Here is a 20506-nt window from a genome sequence, read left to right as displayed (position 1 = left end):
CCTAATTAAAGAATGATCTCTGTTGCCAAAAAAGTCATAACAATTACCATGTGAGCACATGATTTAAAATGTACTCTTCTAGAAGAATTTTAAGCTTTTGTCAAGTGTGCACTTTCGCAAAGCAAAATTATTATTTTTTTAAAATAAAGTAAGATCTTTGGATGCTCTGTAGCCTGATGTGTGAAACCCTAACACAAGATGTACATTCATTGAGGAGATACATCCAGGATGATGTTTGAATGGGATTATTTGTAATCCATTTAAGATTATTACTAACAATCTAAAGGGATTACAGGATTAAACAATGATAGTAGGAAATGCTGTCTGCCTATTTAGACTAAAACAGACACTGGCAGATTTTGGTGCGACAATGTTTGGGTTGAAAAGTCTCATTTGTTTGAAAGCAGAAAACCAAAACTAGAAAATTAATCTCTAGCTATTAGTGAAAAATCACTCTTGGTTAATTTTTTTTACTATTTCTAATTATTAAACTATTTAGTTGCTAACTAATCCACTACTCTGTTTGCACTGAACTATAATGCACTGCATTATTGAAACCAAATTATAGTTTTGTTAGCTTGGACATTGTACTAACAGATTCGTGGATTAATGATTCCTTCTTGAGGAAGGTCATTGGTACAATAATTCCATATGATATTTCTACACATAAGACGGAAGTTGAGGCTCCAAATGATGTTCTCTTTACTAGTATGAGGCCTGATAATGCCAAATGCTGAGCACCTCCTGCAAGTTGTTGAATGCCCTCCTCTAAGTGGGATTAGGGGTGCTCAGTACGTTGCAGAATTAGGCTATTAGGGCCTGATCCCACTATCATTTAAATTAATGAAAAAGTCTCAGGGTCTGATTCTAATTTGCACTAAGGCCCCTTTACACCACTCTGGCATTATAAGGGTGCTTTAAAGGGGCATAAATTAAATTTGCACTCACTTTAATGCCCTTTATCTGCCAGACCAGTGTCAAGACACTTTCATGTAAACAGAATCAGGCTCGTATTGACTTCCATGAAATCAAAATCAGGTCCTTAGAGAGTATCACAACCGTGATTCTCGGGCCATGTCCACACAATGAGTGCTACAGTGGCACAGCTACAGCACCTTTTGAAGGTGTAGTGCTCGTGGCTGCACTTTCTGCAGTGATGGAAGGGATTTTTCCGTTGCTGTGGCTCTCCAGAATCCCCACGTTTTGATAGGTAGGTTGGCAGCAGCAATAGGTAGGGCACCGCATTTCAAGAAAGATGTGGAGAAATTGGAGAGGGTCCAGAGAAGAGCAACAAGAATGATTAAAGGTCTTGAGAACATGACCTATGAAGGAAGGCTGAAGGAATTGGGTTTATTTAGTTTGGAAAAGAGAAGACTGAGAGGGGACCTGATATCAGTTTTCAGGTATCTAAAAGGGTGTCATCAGGAGGAGGGAGAAAACTTGTTCACCTTAGCCTCCAATGATAGAACAAGAAGCAATGGGCTTAAACTGCAGCAAGGGAGATTTAGGTTGGACATTAGGAAAAAGTTCCTAACTGTCAGGGTAGTTAAACACTGGAATAGATTGCCTAGGGAAGTTGTAGAATCTCCATCGCTGGAGATATTTAAGAGTAGGTTAGATAAATGTCTATTAGGGATGGTTTAGACAGTATTTGGTCCTGCCATGAGGGCAGGGGACTGGACTCGATGACCTCTCGAGGTCCCTTCCAGTCCTAGAGTCTATGAGTCAACGGCAATTCTTCCATCAACCTAGCTGCATCTACAATGAGGTTTTGGTTGGCATAGCTATGGCACGCGGGAGTGTGAAAAAATCACGTCGCTGAGCACCATAGCTATGCTGATCTAACTTTTAAGTATAGATTAGGTTTCACTCTTCGTGTAGGTACCAGATACACTACCTCTCAGAATATTCCATAGAAACAGAGCCATGAAATGGTACAAACTTCCCCTGCAAAAGCAGATCGTTAGGAATTTTGTTGTCGTAGTTTTCAAGGTTGGAGTGACATGGACAATTATGTGGATGTTAGGATTTTTTAAATCTTGTCCTTCTCTTTAAAAAAAAAAAAGTCTCAATATTTAAATGTGCAGCTTTGGATTTTTGACATTTATACCATACTTGTAAATTTGTATGCAGCACTGCCCAACACTTTTCACGTAAATCTAAATTTTTTCCCACAAGGTGTAGATATAAAAACATTTTAAGAAGAAAGGCAGAATAGAAAGTTAAAATTTCTTCCCTGAGGCTGTTTGCTGGAGCTCCAGACGTTGTACAGTACAGAATGAGTGTTTCAGAGAGAGTACTTATAATTGGCTTCAGTGGAGTTAGAAAACAGCTTTAATAGCCTTACATCAGAGATCAGTTCAGCAAAACTCCATCCTTGTAGCGATGGCACTTGTGACATTTTATAGAAACTAAGCAACTCACAACATCCCCCTGCCAACAGAGCAACATCTTCTAAAACGTTCTAACAAAAAGAGCTTTGCTGCACTGCAGTAGTGCTTTGTAATATTGAAAGCTGCAGCTTTTATCATGGTAGCACGATGAAACACATTCTTGAGCCTGTCAAGTTGCTGAGCGCTGAAAGTTGCTAATGTAGGTCCCGATCCTGCAATGAGTTGAGCACAAGCAGCTCCACGTGGGCACAGGGGTTCACTTATGAATAGCTCATTGCAGCTACAGCACCATAATGCTACGTGTTGTCCTGGCCCCTCTCTTTCACAGCTTCCCTGCCACTCTGTATTGGCTCCAGTAGACAGACAGTTACCACAAGCCTCAGTGGGACTGGCAGCATTACTCCTGCAGGGTGGGGGACACCCTGTTCCCAGCTGAGGGGTACCCGTCATCCCAAACTAGGTGTGCACCTTAGTGTGTAAACTAGCTGATGTTCCTCTAACTTTCCCTAAACTAGTGGCTTTGGCCTGCAAAATAGGAGCTGATAACTAGGGATGGGGAAAAGTGATTGATTTTAAAAGCTAATAAAAACAAAATGTCAATTTTTTTAAAAAAAGGAAAGCAGGTGGGAATCTGTTATGTAACTACTCCCCACCTAAAATAATTATATTGCTGTTTTAATAACCGATGCCATGGAGAATATTGCTAACTTTCCCTCCAGAGGTGTCAGTGAGAAGGGGCAGAAAGAGAGTGGTGAGGGGAGACGAGGAACACTCATCGAGGATAGGTCTACACTAGAAGCACTACATCTGCACAATTGCACCAGTGTAGCGCATCTGGCAAAAGGAGAGTGCTCTCCTGTTGGCATAATTACTCCACCTCCGAGAGAGTTGAAGAGCATCTCCCGCCGACATAGCGCCAGTGTGGACAGCGCTTAGGTTGCTGTAGCTTGCATTGCTCAGGGGGGTGTCTTTTTCACATCCCTGAGTGACATAAGTTAGATTAACCTTCAGTGGTAGTGTAAACCTGTCCTGTGTGTTCCTCTACCACCCTAGTACCATTTATTAGTAGTGGTATCACAGCCCAGGATAAGAAGCATGTGAGGTACGATTGTGATGCTAATAGTGAGCACTAGATTTTATAAAAGCAGCAAAGAGTCCTGTGGCACCTTATAGACTAACAGCCGTACCGGAGCATGAGCTTTCATGGGTGAATACCCACTTTGTTGGATGCAACCGATGAAGTGGGTATTCCCCACGAAAGCTCATGCTCCAGTACATCTGTTAGTCTATAAGGTGCCACAGGACTCTTTGCTGCTTTTACAGATCCAGACTAACACGGCTACCTCTCTGATACTAGATTTTATAGTCTTACTGTGGTTTTAGTTATTTTAATAAGAATTAGAACCGTTAAGAGCAAATAGGGCAGGGTCACTGTATTCTGCTTACAGTAGGCACAAAACTGCAGGCTTTGTGTTTCTCAGGTAATGGAAGCTACTTGATTGCCAGGTTTCTTGCCTTACACTAACTACCTAGGGTATGGAATAATTGCTCAGCAATGCTGTGCATGTCATGACTGACTGCTTAAATACATGCAGTGGTTAAATATATCCTGTTCTAAAATGGGCAAAATTAAACAATTACTGAACAATGAATATTTTTCAACCTGTTTATTTGGAAATGTAAAGACCATTTTGTGACAGTTAGCGGTCACTCCTAATGTTTGCATCTCCACTGTTAGAGCGGTGCCTCATGGTGCTGGCCATTGTCCTGCTTTCCAGCTGCTAAACTACCTTAAATGACAGCTGAGAATGCTTGAAATGTTTTCCTCATATTACTTTTTCAGATAAGTAATTGCTATAGTTGCGAAGGGATGTTGTGATTGGGGGTGGGAGGGAGATGGTCTGTGCGATCTGGGATAGGGGAGGAAGTGTTCAGTTAAATTCTGGCCAACATTATAAACTGTTGAGCAGGGTTGATATGCTCCTCCTTTACTTCCCCAAAGAGGGATGGCTGTACTTCAGTGGTGGGTGAAGTGATTCCTTTGTGTAGTCTGGTGAAATGCTTTAGAATACTTTGGGATGAAGGATGTCAGTTCAAGACATTTCCCCTTTCTTTAAGTTTTGAGCCTTTGATCATCTTTGGGGGGATGTTTTCTCACCTTTGTAAATGAGTACCAGTGAGTGGTTTCAGTGTCCTTAGAGAGCCCAAAGGAGCATTCTCCTTTTGGGTGGACTTCACCCACATCCCCAGGAAAAGTTCTCCTTGTTGCTAAACCATATAGTATGCCTGTATGGGAAAGGGTTGCTGCTGGAGTGCACACAAATATCCCTCTGTACAAAACAAGTGAGAATAAAAATAGACAGACTATGGGAGCAGAGCATTAGAGGTGGGCCAAGGAAAGGGCCACTGATCCATGCTTACACAGTGCAGAAGGGAAATGGCCACTGTTGCAGCTCAGAGAATAGAATTGTTGTTCGCTGCCACCTCTCCGATGGCCTGTTTAAGTCTGCCATTCAAGTTTCCTATTTCTTCTTACACGCTGGGAGAACTAATTTCACACTTTCTCTGTTCCCACTCTCCAGAAATTTAAAATAATCTTTTTTACCTTTCCCATATGGGCAAAACTCCTGCCTTAAAATTACCTGACAGGATAGTAAAAGTTTTCAGTTTGCTTATCTCAGACATAGGTACCAAGATACCATAAGCTTTTAAAAGAAAAGTGTAAGCTGGGCTTGTAACATCCCACAGAGAGAAGTTTTCCTTACTTTTCACCTCCTTCCAGCAACTTTTTGCATTCCCAAACAAGAGTGGGCTGAAGAGTGTTTCTGCTATGTAATTGATGCTTATAAATCAGATGCATCTGACAATGCCAAATGTTAATAAGACTTTCATCCTTAGTTTGGCTTCCAAGAACGTAAGTGTAAAAGGTCTTTTTGGAAGAAGCAAACTGCAGGGGTGGGACATAGAACCAAGGTCTTGATTATTTGTTCAGACATATGAAAGACACTGCAGCCAAATTTTAATTGAGTAATTACATTCTGCCTATCTAAATCCCTGTACACTTATGGTATTCTTCACTTCCTGACCTAAGCTGTTTGGCAGCCTTGCTGTATGGTGTTAAACAATTGTTTCATTCCAACAGTGTGGATGAAGTGATCCCTGTATATCATATATCAATTTAAGTTTGCAAAGCACTCTAGATATGTAACATGATCTTACTATTTTGATTTATTATCTTTTGACCCTTTACTGAGAGTGGCTATTATTATTGCAGAATGTTCTGTATGTAGCCTTTGTATTTCACAGGAGATAGTTATGATAGTTATCAAGTCTGTGTTTGTCATATGGATATACCAGATTATGGGCCTGAATCTCCTCTCTGCCAGTGTAAATCACAAGTAACCTCACTGAAATCAATAGAATTGCACTGGTGTCATTTAAATGGGAATCGAGTACTGTATGAACAACATCAGGTAATAGTTTTGTTTCTATCTTAGTTTGTGTTTTGAACAGCTCCATCATTTTGACCTTTAGGAATGAATTTGTTACCACCTGGTTTAGCAGAAATGATCTTTCTTTCTCCTTTCTCTTTTTGCTCTTCACCCTTTTCCCTCCCTGTTCTCTGGGATCGTGCATGTTAGGACAGCAGATGAATAAGGTTTTCAGTGTGGTTCTGTACTGTAGAGGAATGGGATACAGATCTTAGTCTCAATTCTGACAGAGCCTCCTAATCCCTGTGTAAATGGCAGTTTTCCATGTTTAAATCTTAGGCAGTGTTTATGTTAAGAGGGTTAATGATGATCCCCAAAGACCTGTCATTGGTTCACAAAGCAAAAACATCTGTTAGGCTAAAAACTGGTTAGTTAGCTAAATTAGGAGGAAACAAGGCTTTTCCCAAAATTCACAGTGCCATCAACAGGAAATGCTGCATAACAGATTTAGGGAGTCAAGAGAGGGCAAGTGGATGGAGAAGTTATACTGTTTGATCTCTCTGTGTGTGTGTGTGTGTTCTTTCAAGTTAAAAAAACCCAAACCATTGTTATTAAATGGAACAAAGTTACTAAAAACATATCTAAAACATTGATTGTGCTTGAATGTATTGCTTTCATGTCTTTGCTTAGGTTAATGGTTTGGCCAAAAGCTGTGAGGCCTTTTTGCATAGATGGCTTGGAGTACGTTGCTGGGAAAAGGCAATTTGGCAAGTAATAAGAGGGTTAAACTGAATGCCTAGTAATGTTTATAAGAAAAAACAAAACCCTGTGTAATAGGAGTTACCCATGTTTTAGGTATTTTTCTTTATCTTCATCAAGCCTATTTCTAAATACCATCTGCCCTTTGATTTGTTGTGGGGTGGGGCCCTTGGATTAGGTTACATATGGGCCCCATTCAATAATAATATGCCACTGCTTTTAACCTTGCTGAATCTGCTTTCTTCTCTGTAAAGAGATGTTAAATAATATGTCTGTACCTCACAGGAATATTGCGAGGTTTAGTTCATGAATGGTGGAAAAGCATTATGAGATTGGTTTAACTTTTTACCCTTTTAATTCAGCCCTACTTGCTTCAGGAGGTGGGGATTGATACTTATAAGATGACAGAGACGACGCATTTTCATGTGCTAGTTAGGACTGTGCAGTGTCATAGCTACCAGAGTAGAGAGAGGTTTCATCATCAAGGGATTTCTTTGTGAGGCATTTAAGAAATCTGTTCTTCCCTTGATGCACATGGACAGGGGTGCTGGAACAATCTATATAGTGCGGGGGCTGAGAGCCATTGAACCAAACTGCAAACCCCTGTATATGATGGAAACCACTTCAAGCTAGGGGGTGCAGCAGCACCTCCAGCACCCCTAGTTCCAGCCCCCATGCACAGTGATGCATAACTCCCCATGCATCCCATGTGGTTGATAATTTTGGTAGCAGAAATCCATACACTTTATCACCTTCAAGCTGTACTATTGTAACTCACTGTCTCTGAGGTGAGACAAAAAGTTTGTGAAGAAGCTACAAGTAGGTACATAGCTCAGTAGCCCAATGCTAAGTGGGATGAAATAAAGAGAACCTATCTGCAACCTACACCACTGTTCTTAAACTCTATTCTGTGTTGCTGTTCACTACCAGGTCCAATTCAAGGTTCTGATGCAGATCTGTACAGCCTTACAATCGGATAAGACTGTACCACTGTGGCAGCTACAAAGGTCCAGTGTACTATAAATAAAGCACAAATACAAAATGGGGAGGGTCAGAGCCTTCTCAACAGTAATTCCAGAGCCCTGTAATGCCTTCTTATTGGAGGATTACCCTTGTTGTTTTCCAGTCATGTAAAACTCTTTAATAAAGTATTCCCCAAAGAGGAGAGCTGGCAAGATGCTCTGAAGAAAAGGGTTAATGAATGAGATTAGAAAATTGCCTGTCCCTCTGGACAAATCCCACTGTTTTCCTATAGGGAGGCTATGTCCATTTGCTAGTTGCCAGGGTGGGAGAATGAGTCTATTACATCAGCATAACAATGGGAGAATAATAGACCATTTTAAATTGTGCACTTCTGATAAGTTAAGGGCTATTAAATTAAACCCAAGCATTCTGTATTAAAATCTGGTTTAGTTTACTATACATTTTGCACTTTTTTTTTCCTGTGGAGGTTGCAGTATGAAACTCCTGCAGTGAGGGTCTGCCCAGGTACAGAAGGGTGTGTGGTTTAGTAAATGCTGCCCTCTACAGGATGTCTCATCTGCTCTTAAAATTCATTGTATACATTCAAAGCTTTCCAAAAGACATTTGCCTTTTTAAAAGTCCAGATTTTCTCTCTCTTCGCTAAGGTATTGTGCTCAGTTGCAACCACCTTCTCAGTCTCTTTGGTATGTGGTTTGTGCATGCGTGTGTGCGGGTATGTAATGAAATAGATATTTTATACTTCTAGAGTACAAAAATGAAGTACTAGAAATGTGTTTATTCCCAATAGAACTCTTAGACAATACAGTAGAAACACGAATGTGTAATTATCAATAACTATGTTTTAAATATTGTATAAATAAATGCAAAAGTTAGTAACATTTATGTCTCTATGAGTTATTTTCTTCTGTGGTTGCTTAAACAATTGGAACTGTAAAACTATATTCCTTTTTAGCTACAATAAGTGCTGCAGGCTCCAGAATGGATTAAAAACAGATGCTGTTTTACTGCCTCTGCCCAGTTTGAAAGTCTGTTCATTGTTTTATTGATCCCCTTTCCTGCATGGGAAACCACTGCACAACCCTATTGAGGATGGACTGGAATGCTCCAGGAGCACAAGGAAAATTTTAAAACTATGTATTAGCAACACTTAAACACAAAACAAAAAATCTTATCTGTTTAAATATTAGGCCATCTCTGTTCATGGAAACCCATCAGCAAATCATCTATAAAGTGGTTTTTTTTAATTGTTAGTAGTACATCGCCAATCAAATATTTTGCCAAACTCCACTTTGATTATTGGGAAACAAAGTGGAGCGCAGTGAAAGTTTGCTTGAAGCCCATCAGTGGGAACTTGTGGGATTAAGGAAACTAGGGTATTCCCCAAACCAACACACTCTAGTCTTGTGTCTTTAAGAGAGTAGCAGGTGTAAAGGGCACGGACAGCCACACTCTCTGATCAAACAGACATTTTATAATAAAGTTTTACCATCACCAGAATCTTCTCTCATAGCAGCTACCCAAGAGAACTCAGTTTCAGTTCTATAGGTAATTAAGATAGGTAATCTAATCCTAAAATGTCTGCCTGTGGCATGTATACAGGATTAATTGCCCTCTATAAGAGGGCTGAATGTGAGTCCCGCAGTTAGATGACTCTCCTCTCTCTCTTAACAAAGAGTCTCCAAAGCCTTCAGTGACCTATCAAAAGTATAAACAGTTACTGCTCTCCAGCTGCATTACTTGGACTGATGACAGATTTGTGATCCTCCTTTACTTCTGTAGACTTCAATAAATAGAGGCAATTCAGTTCGGAAGATCTGGAGGCCCAGGAATTCCAAAGGCTATGGAATTATTAGTTCTCTCTTTCAGTAGCTATCACCAAAGAATATCTGAGGAAACGCTCTTTTTCAGTGGTATAAAATTCCCATTTCTAGTTTTATAGGATCTCAGGAAAACAGACTTTAACTTGTTGCAGGTGCAGAATTGAATATTGCTCTTCCCAGGCTTCAGAGTATTATAATTTTGAGGAGTGAAAAAAACATTGGGTTCGGTGTTGATTTCCTGTTCTAAATTGCAGCTGTTTGAAACTAGGGGTTTGGAAAGTTAGGACAAGACCCTGGAAGATGTATTAGTGAGTAGAGTGAAAGTGAATAAGTCAAAGGTACACAGTAAATGCAGTTTATTGCATCTCTTTGCAGTTTATCGTAGTCTTTTAATTCTAATAAGTGTCAAAATACACTTGCACAAACATAGTATGGTTTTCATTTTTTATTTTATTCTTATGACTAAGAATTTCCTTTTATTTTGTTTGTTTTAGGATTATCCATATGGAATAATTAGCTAAATGTTTTCCTTTGATAATTCACCTGGTTAGAAAGGGATTTTGATGTATGACTACCTACTGTTACCTGAGTATTTATTAATCCTTTTTTCAAAAATATTTGCCTGGCCACTACAGTTGCTCAAATTACCATGCTTTTTTAGAAGAAATAATACCTATTGATAGTTCCTATCTATGCAGGTCTAAAACCTGGCACTTTTATATTCACAGCTTGTATGATATAAAATTTAAACATGTCAAACTGTCAGCTGGGTTTCCTAGGAAACTCACTGAGGATATTTATAAAACTACAGATAGACATATTAATAGAAAGAATAATGTCAAGTGATTATTTTTTTATTTCTCCAGTCCATTTGAACATGCTTTAAGTCAACAGTGAACTAACCCAGTTTACTTACAGAGGCTTGATGACCTTTTCATCAATCTTGCCCCCCCCCCACTTAAATTGCAGATTGTTCCATGTCAGGATATGTAAAAAATGGTCTTACAAAGTACTAGTGTACAGAAGAAACTAAATACTGTATTATGCCAATTATACATCAGAATTATTCATAAATAAAAAATGGGTTTGTGAATTTATAAATCTAATTGGACTGTGTACGATGTGTTATAGTTTCATTACACACATGAAAGCCTACATGTTTCATTTCAATGCAGATTTATGTAAAACATTTACTGCAGGATTGACAAAAATTCAATATTTTTGTCAAGAATACGCACAAATAGAGGATTTGTCAATACCGTAGATACAAAAATACAGTAGAAATTAATTCTGTTTACTTAGCTTTACATATTATGTAGGTTGTATATGTGTACCTGTACAAAGAGGAAAAAATGATTATATCATCAACTTTTACCGGTTTTCTGTTGCATTTTCATTATTCAGATATCACTGTATAAGGATTAATAAGAGTGGAATGAATTCTCACATTTTAAACATATCAAATCTGAATTTTGCATCTTGTATCTTTAGTATTCTATGATGTACACCTACAAAATGTAAATTCCGACAAGAAGCAATTAATAGAAGTACTTGGGGGCACATAGAAATTAATATTCTATGGAAAGCAATTTTAGAATAAGAGTTCAAGTTAATATATTTAATGTTGTAATGGAAGAGGAACCTGTGTGTTTAGTAAGATGATGTCAGCTCCATATCTTCTCATTTCTGAAATCCATTACTTGTACAAGCAGTGCATTTATTTGGTTGTCAAAGCTATAATCTAATATTGTGGTAATTAACCAAGTAGGTAATTTATATGCAGGTTATTCAAGAATTATTTTTCTCTCTACAAAAAATAATATTGGGTGTTTGTCTTGGGTTTTTTTTTTACATTTGAGAAAACCGTACAAATGATCAGTTATAAAAAACATAAACCATGGGAAATTTGCTAGTATTACACTAAAAGGTTAATGTACTGTGAAGACAGTGAAATTATACCAAACTCTAGTAGTAACAAATATTGACTTATTAGATACTAATTATATGATTGTTGCTTGATAAAGTAAGATGATGATCACCATACAATGCTGTATTTTTTTCAGTACAGATTCCGTGTAGCTAGTTTCGCTAAAGCATAAACTATACTGCTGTTATTTTTAATATTTTTTATGTACATATCATTTAAAAATAACCTCGTGATCATGGAGTTCCCTGATTATTGTATCTCAGTTATCTGCAGTTATGGCAGTGGAATTTTTATTATATATACATTATATATATATATATATATATATATACACACACACACACTGTATCTTTCATTCTCTTTAAATTTGTCTTCATGGCAAAGTACTGTACAAATAGGGTTTGGAGGGATATTTTTGCAACCAGGCAGTGTGTGAGAAGCCATCTGTTTGAGTCACTCTGAAAGTCAAGAGTTCAACATGTTTTCATATTCCCCACTGTAATTAAAAAAATTCCACATGCATACCCATAAAAATTAGAAAAATGGGGGAGAAACTTGCTAATTCAGGGAGAAATCTCGGTAACAATAATTTTATACCATGAGGTGGATATACTGAGAGAGGATGTACAAAAACAATCCAGAAATTCAAGATAGATTCTAAGTCATTCAGGCAATCCCTGAAAACAAGCCATCTGGGCTCAAACAAGAAAACAAACAAAAAATTCCAAAAAACCTGGAGAAGAGACCCACATTTTAATTAATCCTGGGCACACTGAATTTTTTTAAATTTCCTTACTTATGTTATACCAGGGTCGGCAACCTTTCAGAAGTGGTGTGCCGAGTCTTCATTTATTCACTCTAATTTAAGGTTTCGTGTGCCAGTAATACTTTTTAACGTTTTTAGAAGGCCTCTTTCTATAAGTCTATAATATATAATTAAACTATTGTTGTATGTAAAGTAAATAAGGTTATTGAAGTGTTTAAGAAGTGTCATTTAAAATTAAAATAAAATGCAGAGCCTCCCGGACTGGTGGCCAGGACCCAGGCAGTGCAAGTGCCACTGAAAATCAGCTTGCGTGCCGCCTTCGGCACATGTGCCATAGGTTGCCTACCCCTGTGTTATACTAACCCCTTAAATTAAATTAATAATATTTTTAAAACAGGTTTTGTTTATAAAACAAAACAAACTCCTCTCCCCATTTTTTTTAACCAGATCCTAAATTTTAGGTTTGAACGACTTGACGATGTTCTTGTTGCATAGATGCATTATCTCATATGAGGAAGTGTGGATTTAAAACAAGATTTTATTTAGTGCAGTTTTACAAAATTCATATTTACTTTGATCCCATTTGGCTTGTTTGTGGATATTGCCTGACAGTAAGTATAAAGCATAATATTTCAACATGGACTAGGTAAATGGTGTGTTGTGTACAGAAAATATATACTTGATCAAAGTAAATTGTTGGACGTAGGCCTTAACCTTGAACCCATCTTTTTATAAGTGTTAGAATCTAAAATTGAAAAGATAACAGAGATTGTAGAGTTCACAATTTTCTAAATGTGTGCGTGTTTTTTATTCTAGCTTTCTGGAAAGAATTGACAGCGTCAGCATGCTTGACTATACACCCACAGACCAGGTAAGTGAAACTGAAGAGGTAGTGTGTGAACTAGGGTACCTGTTTTTGAAAGATAGTAATTTTTGGTGTAATATAATTTCCTTTAGGGGAAGAAACTAGAAATACATTTACATGAATTCCTTATATAAACATTACTTTAATCTCAGTTGATTTTGATGTTTCACAGAAATATGGCAAACCATATAATTCTTGAATCCGGTACAGTACTTCAGCCAGCACTCTACGGAGATAGTGAAATATTGCAGTTCAGAATATGTTAAGAGTCCTTCCAGTGGAACCAGCTAGATTAATACAATCAGTGCTGTTGTTGACTCTTATGATCCATCTGTTCTTCCTCCCTACATCCCATTAGGGTGACCAGATGTCCCGATTTTGGGGTCTTTTTCTAAAATAGTTTCCTACCCCCTACCCCATCCCGATTTTTTACATTTGCTGTCTGATCACCCTACTTCCCATTCTGTCTCCCCCAAACCACAGCATTCGACACTAACTGAGACGTCCCAAGCTTTCCTGGGCAGGCCTCCATATGTAAAAGAAATGTTTAATTTCTACTGTGCGGCAGTGGTAGCAAACAGGAGAGAGGGAGTGCACTGGGGACTGTGCCTTCGGCATGTGGCAGAACCAGAGCTCTGTGATAGCTACCTACACTAGAGTGTAGGAGAAAGCAACTCTGGTGGAAGCATATCTAATGAGTTTGCACTGCAGATCCACTAGGTCAGGGGTCTCAAACTCCCAGATGGCCCGCAATCCTCCCCAGTGTGGCTCCAGCAGTTTTGGGGCCGGATCTCTCCCTTGGCACCACCTTGGCACCACCTGTTGCCCCCAGGCGCTCCCCTGCTCCAGGGGCCCCGGCAGCACAGCGGACCTGAGCAGCATCTGCCTGCTCACTCCAGTGGCTGCCAGCCCCTCCCTGCAACCCAGAGGTGGGGCAGGGTGGGGCTGTGCCTTTGTGCGCTGCCCCCTCCTGAGCGCCCCTGCGGCAAATGGGACGCTGCGGGGGTGGTGCCTGGGGGCAGAAGCGCGCGGAGGCCCCACCTTGGAGCCCCAGGTAAGCACCGCACCCCCAACCCCTTCCCAGAGCCTGCACCCCTACCCCACACATCCTCTCCCGCCCTCAAACTCCCCAGAGCCTGCACTCCCGTCCCCTTCCCACACACCCCCTCTCACCCTCAAACTCCCCCCCAGAACCTGTACACCCCCTTCCCCTTCCCACACACCCCCACCCTCAAACTCCCTTCCAGAGCCTGCACCCCATCCCCTCCAGCCCCCAAACTCCTTCCCAGAGCCTGCATCAGATCCCCGCACACCCCCAAGCTCCCAAACTCCATCCCAGAGCCTGCACCCCAATCCCCTACCCCAGACCTCCTCCCCCACCCAAACTCCATCCCAGAGCCTTAGGCAGGTGAGAGTGGAGTTTTGGGGGGGTAGAGTTTTTGGGGAGTGGGTTCTGGGCAGCATGAGTGACATTGGCCCACTGGGAGGATTTGAGGACTGGCACTGGCCCTAAGGTAAATTCAATTTGAGACCCCTGCACTAGACCATAAACATGCTAGAAGGAGAAGGATTTCTATTTTTCTTCCCCTTTTCCTCCAACCAACACCTATTTCCCATAGGCAATGCCTTTTATCTAAGCTTTCTTTGTGGGACTATAGGTTGACCTCTAGTTTCATGCTGAGACACAGATGCATCATATGGATTTATTATATCATTTATATTACTGTGAAACTAGAACAAATTTGTTGCTTGTTCAATTGGGACTGGGCACTTGGGGTTAAATAACATGTATGTGCATTTAAATGTTTAAACTTTATATTTCAGGATCAGTCTTCAGAGTGACATTCCTTCTCTGTAGCTACTGAAAGTAACGTTAGGCAGGCCACTCCTTTTTCTATTTTTTTTTATTGTTTCATTATATTTTGTTATGGCACCCAGAGGCCTTCCAGCAGGGGTACCAAAAATTTGCCTGTCAGTCACATACTCCTCTCTCAGATGCCTTGATGCTATGTCCATTTAGCACTCCTGTGATGTAGGCTAAAGTATTTGTGTTTTTTCATTACTTGTATTATGGTAGCACCTACAAGTCCCAACTGATATGAGGGGCCTCATTGAGATAGGTCTTACATACACATAGTAAAAGAGTGTACTGCTTTGGAAAGCTCGCAGTGTAAATAGGCATATATGGGGTGAGAGATAGAAAGTATTGTCTCATTTTACAGTTGGGTAACTGAGGCACAGAGAGATTAATGGACTTACCAAAGGTCATACAGGAAGTCTATGGCAGAGCGAGGAATGGAATCCAGGTCGCCTGTGGTTGAGGGCCTTAACCATAAGACTATCCAGATTCTCCAAGAGATATGCGGCAGTGCAAAGGAATTATAACTAAGGCTAAGATTTTGTCATGGTTATTTTTAGTAAAAGTCACGGACAGATCACGGGCAATAAATAAAAATTCATGGAAGCTGTGACCTATCTGTGACTTTAACTACTGTGGCTCCCTGGTTTCCCCTGCCACTATGGTGGCTGGGAGCTGTGGGGTTCCCCCTCTGCCCACAGCAACTGGAAGCTGCAGGGTAACCATATTTCCTAAAAAGAAAACGGGATACCCCCAGCTGCTCACCCCCCTCCCCTCTGCAGGAGGTTGTTGCCCATTACTGAGGCCATGTCTACATCTAAAATTTTGCAGCGCGGTTGTTACAGCTGTATTAGTACAGCTGTATAGGGCCAGCGCTGCAGAGTGGCCACACTTACAGCAACCAGCGCTGCAAGTGGTGTTAGATGTGGCCACACTGCAGCGCTGTTGGGCGGCTTCAAGGGGGGGTTCGGGGAACGCGAGAGCAAACCGGGAAAGGAGACCAGCTTCGCCGCGGTTTGCTCTCGCGTTCCCGAACCCCCCTACAAACTGCAGGGAAGGAGACCTGCTTCCTCGGGGAACGCGAGAGCAAACCGCGGCAAAGCTGGTCTCCTTTCCCGGTTTGCTCTCGCGTTCCCGAACCCCCCTGCAAACCGCAGGGAAGGAGACCTGCTTGCTCGGGGTTCCGGGAATGCGAGAGCAAGCTGGGGAAGGAGACCAGCTTGATTACCAGAGGCTTCCTCCTTCCACGGAGGTCAAGAAAAGCGCTGGTAAGTGTTTACTTTGGATTACCAGCGCTGGATCACCAGCGCTGGATCCTCTACACCCGAGACAAAACGGGAGTACGGCCAGCGCTGCAAACAGGGAGTTGCAGCGCTGGTGATGCCCTGCAGATGTGTACACCTTCAAAGTTGCAGCGCTGTAACTCCCTCACCAGCGCTGCAACTTTCTGATGTAGACAAGCCCTGAAACTCTGAGGAGGGCTTAGGAGTCTGTTTCCTGTCGCTGGAACCTTGCAGGGGGGCCCCCTGTCGCTGTTGTCGCCTGTTACTGGAAACCTGCCAGGGCCACATTGGCTGCTAGTTCCAGAGTCCTGCAGCCCCTAGAGCTGAAGCAGAGAATATCATGTAGGTCTCCGGAAATCATGGATTCTGTGACTTTCATGACCTCTGTGAAATAAACATAGCCCTAATTATAACTATAAAAGCAGCAAAGAATCCTGTGGCACCTTATAGACTAACAGACGTTTTGGAGCATGAGCTTTCGTGGGTGAATACCCACTTCCTCAGATGCATGCAGGATTCTTTGCTGCTTTTACAGATCCAGACTAACACGGCTACCCCTCTGATTATAACTATAGTATTTGTAAACAGTATTCACAAGGCAAAAATCATACTGAAGAATGAATACAAAATAGAAATAGAATATGCAAACAACAGGTTACTAAAGCTGTCTGAGAAGATGATGACTTTGCAGCTGGAAGGTGGCTTCAGAGCAGGTTAGCCTTCATAAGACTTAAAGACTCATTCCTAGAATCATGACCTGACTTCTGCTTCAAGCTTACTGGTGCAACTGGGGAGACATAGGCAAAGAGGGAGCCTTACTCTTTGGTTTCACCATCTCCTTAGGCCCATTTGTTCCTCTGGAGCCTTTCTGCACACTATGCTGTCATTCTTGATGGCTTTATTATAGCTGGAGTTGGTAGGGACTCCTATGCTTAGGTTGCCTAACGCTTGTTAGTATATATAGTAGAAAGTTATGTTCCGAGGTTTTTTTTATTTGAGCAGTTCTCACACATCCATTGTTTGCAGAAGGTCTTTGAGATTTGGAAGAGAGAGAGGCTTTCTTTGGGCAAGACAAGTGTCTTTATCCCCTAAAATTCCATTCAAGTTTTTCTGAGAGAGAATTTATAAAAATCATCATTTCTCTTCTATTACTTACATTCCTCAGGAAAATGTTGGCAGCTGGGCTACTGGGAAGTGTCTGATAACTAAGGCTGCGAGTCTGTCACAGAGATCTTTCCATGACCTCTGTGACTTCTGCAGCGGCCGGTGCTGGCTCAGGGCCTGGCCTGAGGGGTTGGAGGGTGCGGGGGTGGGGGTGCTTACCTCACGGTGGGGAGCTCCCCAGCTCCCACTGGCATAGCCCTGAAGCTCCTAGGTGGAGGAGGGGCCAGGGAACTGAGTCCTCATGCTGCCTGTGCCCGCAGGCCCTGCCCACAGTGGTCCTGGCCAATGGGAGCTGCATAGCCAGTGCTTGTGGCGGGAGCAGTACGCAGAGCCTTCTGGCCCCTCCATGGCCTAGGAGCTGCAGGGAAATGCAGAGCCAGGTAGGGAGCCCCTACCAACCCCCTGCCCCCAGCACCATCGGGGTCCCTGGACCACAGACTGCTGCCTGGCCACCTCCCCCAGCACCCATGGCACCCCCAGACTGCCCCACCCAAAGCACCCGCAGCCCCCTGCCCAAGTTTTAGTTAAGGGTATATAGTAAAAGTCATGGACTGGTCATGGGCCGTGAATTTTTGTTTTTTTTACTAAAAATACTCATAACTAAAACGTAACCTTACTGATAACTACTCAGAGCACCTGTAGCGCTGGCTGTAGGAGGGAAGAGAAAGAGACCAGGTTGGGCTCCCCTCCCCAGACTCAGTACACAGCCGTAGTTGCCCATTTCCCTCCCCTCTTCAGCTTGTAGCACTACAAGTGGGCTTGAAGCTCTCTTAACTCATAGGGTGATGGGGACTGAGAGAACTGGGACAGGCTTGCTCCAACCAGTCCCTGGCCACAGCAACTCATGCCATCTTCCTAGGGCAGCACATGGTACAGGACTTACCCCGTCTCCTAGGCGGGAAGAAGAGAAAGAGGGAGAGATAGACCAGGCTTCTTCCCACCTCGGAGAAAACAGCCATCTTCTGCTGCCAGCTACTGTAGTTAATTCTGTACCTCAGGTCATAGCAGTCTGGGCTGCAGTATTGGAAAGTTCAGGGTTCAAACCCAATGATAAGGATAAGTTTGTACAATTCTTTTTGAGTGCTGTCCCTGTGAGTGCCTCCTTGCACCATTGATTGAAGATTTTCGGTAGCAGTGCCTGGTTGGGCTGCACGTGCGCAGCAGCTGTCTCGCGGCCGTTGGAGTCTTGGTCAGTGTGCACATGGCCCATACCCCTCAGTTCCTTCTCAACCGTCCTCGGCTGAAGATGGAGCTTGGAACAGTGCAATATCTTCTCCTCTTCCTGTAGTTAAATAGATAGAAATACCTGTTAGATTTATTCCCAATTCTAGTATAATTAGATAGTTGCTAGTAGTGTAAAAAAAAAAAATAAATTTCATTTCAGTTCTCCCTTTGTTCGCGTCTGCCTCAGGGACATGAACTTTCCTTAGAAATGCCAGGATCCCCTGGCTTCAAGAGATGGGGCTCCTGCCACAAAGTGATGCCAAGATCTGACGGGCACTCTGTGCATGAGGTGCCTTGGTGAAGCACACATACCATCTAAGTGCACTCACTGTAATAACTGCAAGCCCATCGTGACTGGGATCTCCACCTTATAATGATCCTTATGGAGCAGTCGCTCCAACCAAGATCTGACAGGGATGACCAAAAGTCCACCACAACCACTGGCACCACAGCAGTTCTTAACCCAAAAGGACATTACTGTGGCATCCGTGCCACAATCTCCTCTCCTCAGCACTGATGGCTCACCGATTATTACTCAACCCATGTCTCCCACAGCACCGTAGATGTTCACCAACAGCGAGAATGAGGAGCAGGACCACTCCCTCATTCTTCATAGAAAGGGAATGGAGGGGCTCACTAAAACCAAAGAACTGTCACATGCGACCACCTTACCCATGGTTTGGGCAGTTTTGGATGTGCCCTTCCATGGGTTTTCCCATGCAGTGGCTGCTATGGGACCCATGGACGACATACAAGGCCCACTACACACGAACCTCTTCACCACCCAGGGGAGAATGATGCTCTCCACCAGTGTCTCTGCTATCTACAATATTGGTGGCCCCAGAAGAGATGACCAAAGAACCATAGGAGGAAACAGGCACCAAGAACTTGTCGCGCCCATATAACTTGTCCTCTTCCCCCCAACGAGGCCATCATGCCGCTCCTTCCAACGCTGGCAGATGATTTCAAGCAATTCCAGGAATCGTTTTAAAAAATAGGCATTAGCCAGGATATTCCCCAGAGGAGGGCCTGGAGAACCAGCACAAGTTGCTGAAGATACTACAGCCATCCTCTACTGCAAAATTCGCCATCCCCATAAGTGAGGCGATCCTAGAGCTGGCAGAGACAGTATGGCAACAGTATGGAGAAACCAGCCACTGCCTCTCCCCCTGCCCCGACGTGCAAAAGAGCAGACAGGAAGTATTATGTGCAGACAGGAAGTATTAAGGAATGGATTTTCTTTTTTCCTACTCTCAACCAAATTCTCTCATGGTGGAAGCTGCAGCTTATAGGGACAAACAAACACAACACAGGTCAATACCCCAGGATAAAGACCACAAATGCCTGAGCCTCAAGCTATACACCTCTTCCACCTTGTAATTTTGTATTGCCACTTACAGCACTCTCCTGGCAAAATATGATCACAATAATTATGACAAACTCTTTGAATTTACCACTGACCTCCCTGAGGACAAGAATACACAACTCAAGACCATACTTGTTGAAGGACAGCTGGTCTCGAGAACTGTCTTACAAGCAGCCCTGGATATGGCCGATATAGCTGCCCATATCACTGCTGTGGCTATCATCATGTGTAGAGCTTCCTGGCCCTCGTCCTCGGGCGTACCCAAGGAGCTGCAGTTGAAGTTAGAGGAGCTACCTTTTAATAAGGACAAACTATTCTCCATCAAAACAGATGAAGTTCTACATACTGTGAAGGACTCACATGCGATCTTACACACACTTGGCATATATACTCCACCTCAGGAGAGGAAGAGATACCTGCCCTAGCAGTTGAGCCCTAGGGATCATCCATATACCTGCCCTCAACCCAGTCCATATGACTCGGGCAGACAAAGGAACAGACTACCTCGGTGCCAGCAGGCACAACCACAGCAATCAGCACCCCAACCCACTGGAAACAAACTTCAGTTTTGAAGGTTTGGTCGAGGGTTTGAATGACCTTCCATGACACCAGCGCCTATCTGCCCGTTTGGCCACCGCCCACTACATTTTTACCAGATGTGGGAGC

General features: G+C 42.4%; 1 protein-coding gene across 4 annotated transcripts in view; it reads left to right on the top strand.

The window, feature by feature from the left end:
• GNAL (G protein subunit alpha L) overlaps positions 1 to 20506 on the top strand; it is a 315605-nt gene that overhangs the window by 270437 nt on the left and 24662 nt on the right. For all 4 annotated transcript variants that reach the window (XM_030552731.1, XM_030552732.1, XM_030552733.1 and 1 more), the window contains one exon: positions 12897 to 12951. In XM_030552731.1, coding sequence (XP_030408591.1) covers positions 12897 to 12951 — 55 coding nt within the window. The remainder of the gene's footprint in view (positions 1 to 12896; positions 12952 to 20506) is intronic.

Source organism: Gopherus evgoodei, chromosome 2 (assembly GCF_007399415.2).
Source record: "Gopherus evgoodei ecotype Sinaloan lineage chromosome 2, rGopEvg1_v1.p, whole genome shotgun sequence".
NCBI lineage: Eukaryota > Metazoa > Chordata > Testudines > Testudinidae > Gopherus > Gopherus evgoodei.
Note: the sequence above shows the minus strand (reverse complement) of the source record. Positions and strands in the feature narration are given on the sequence as shown.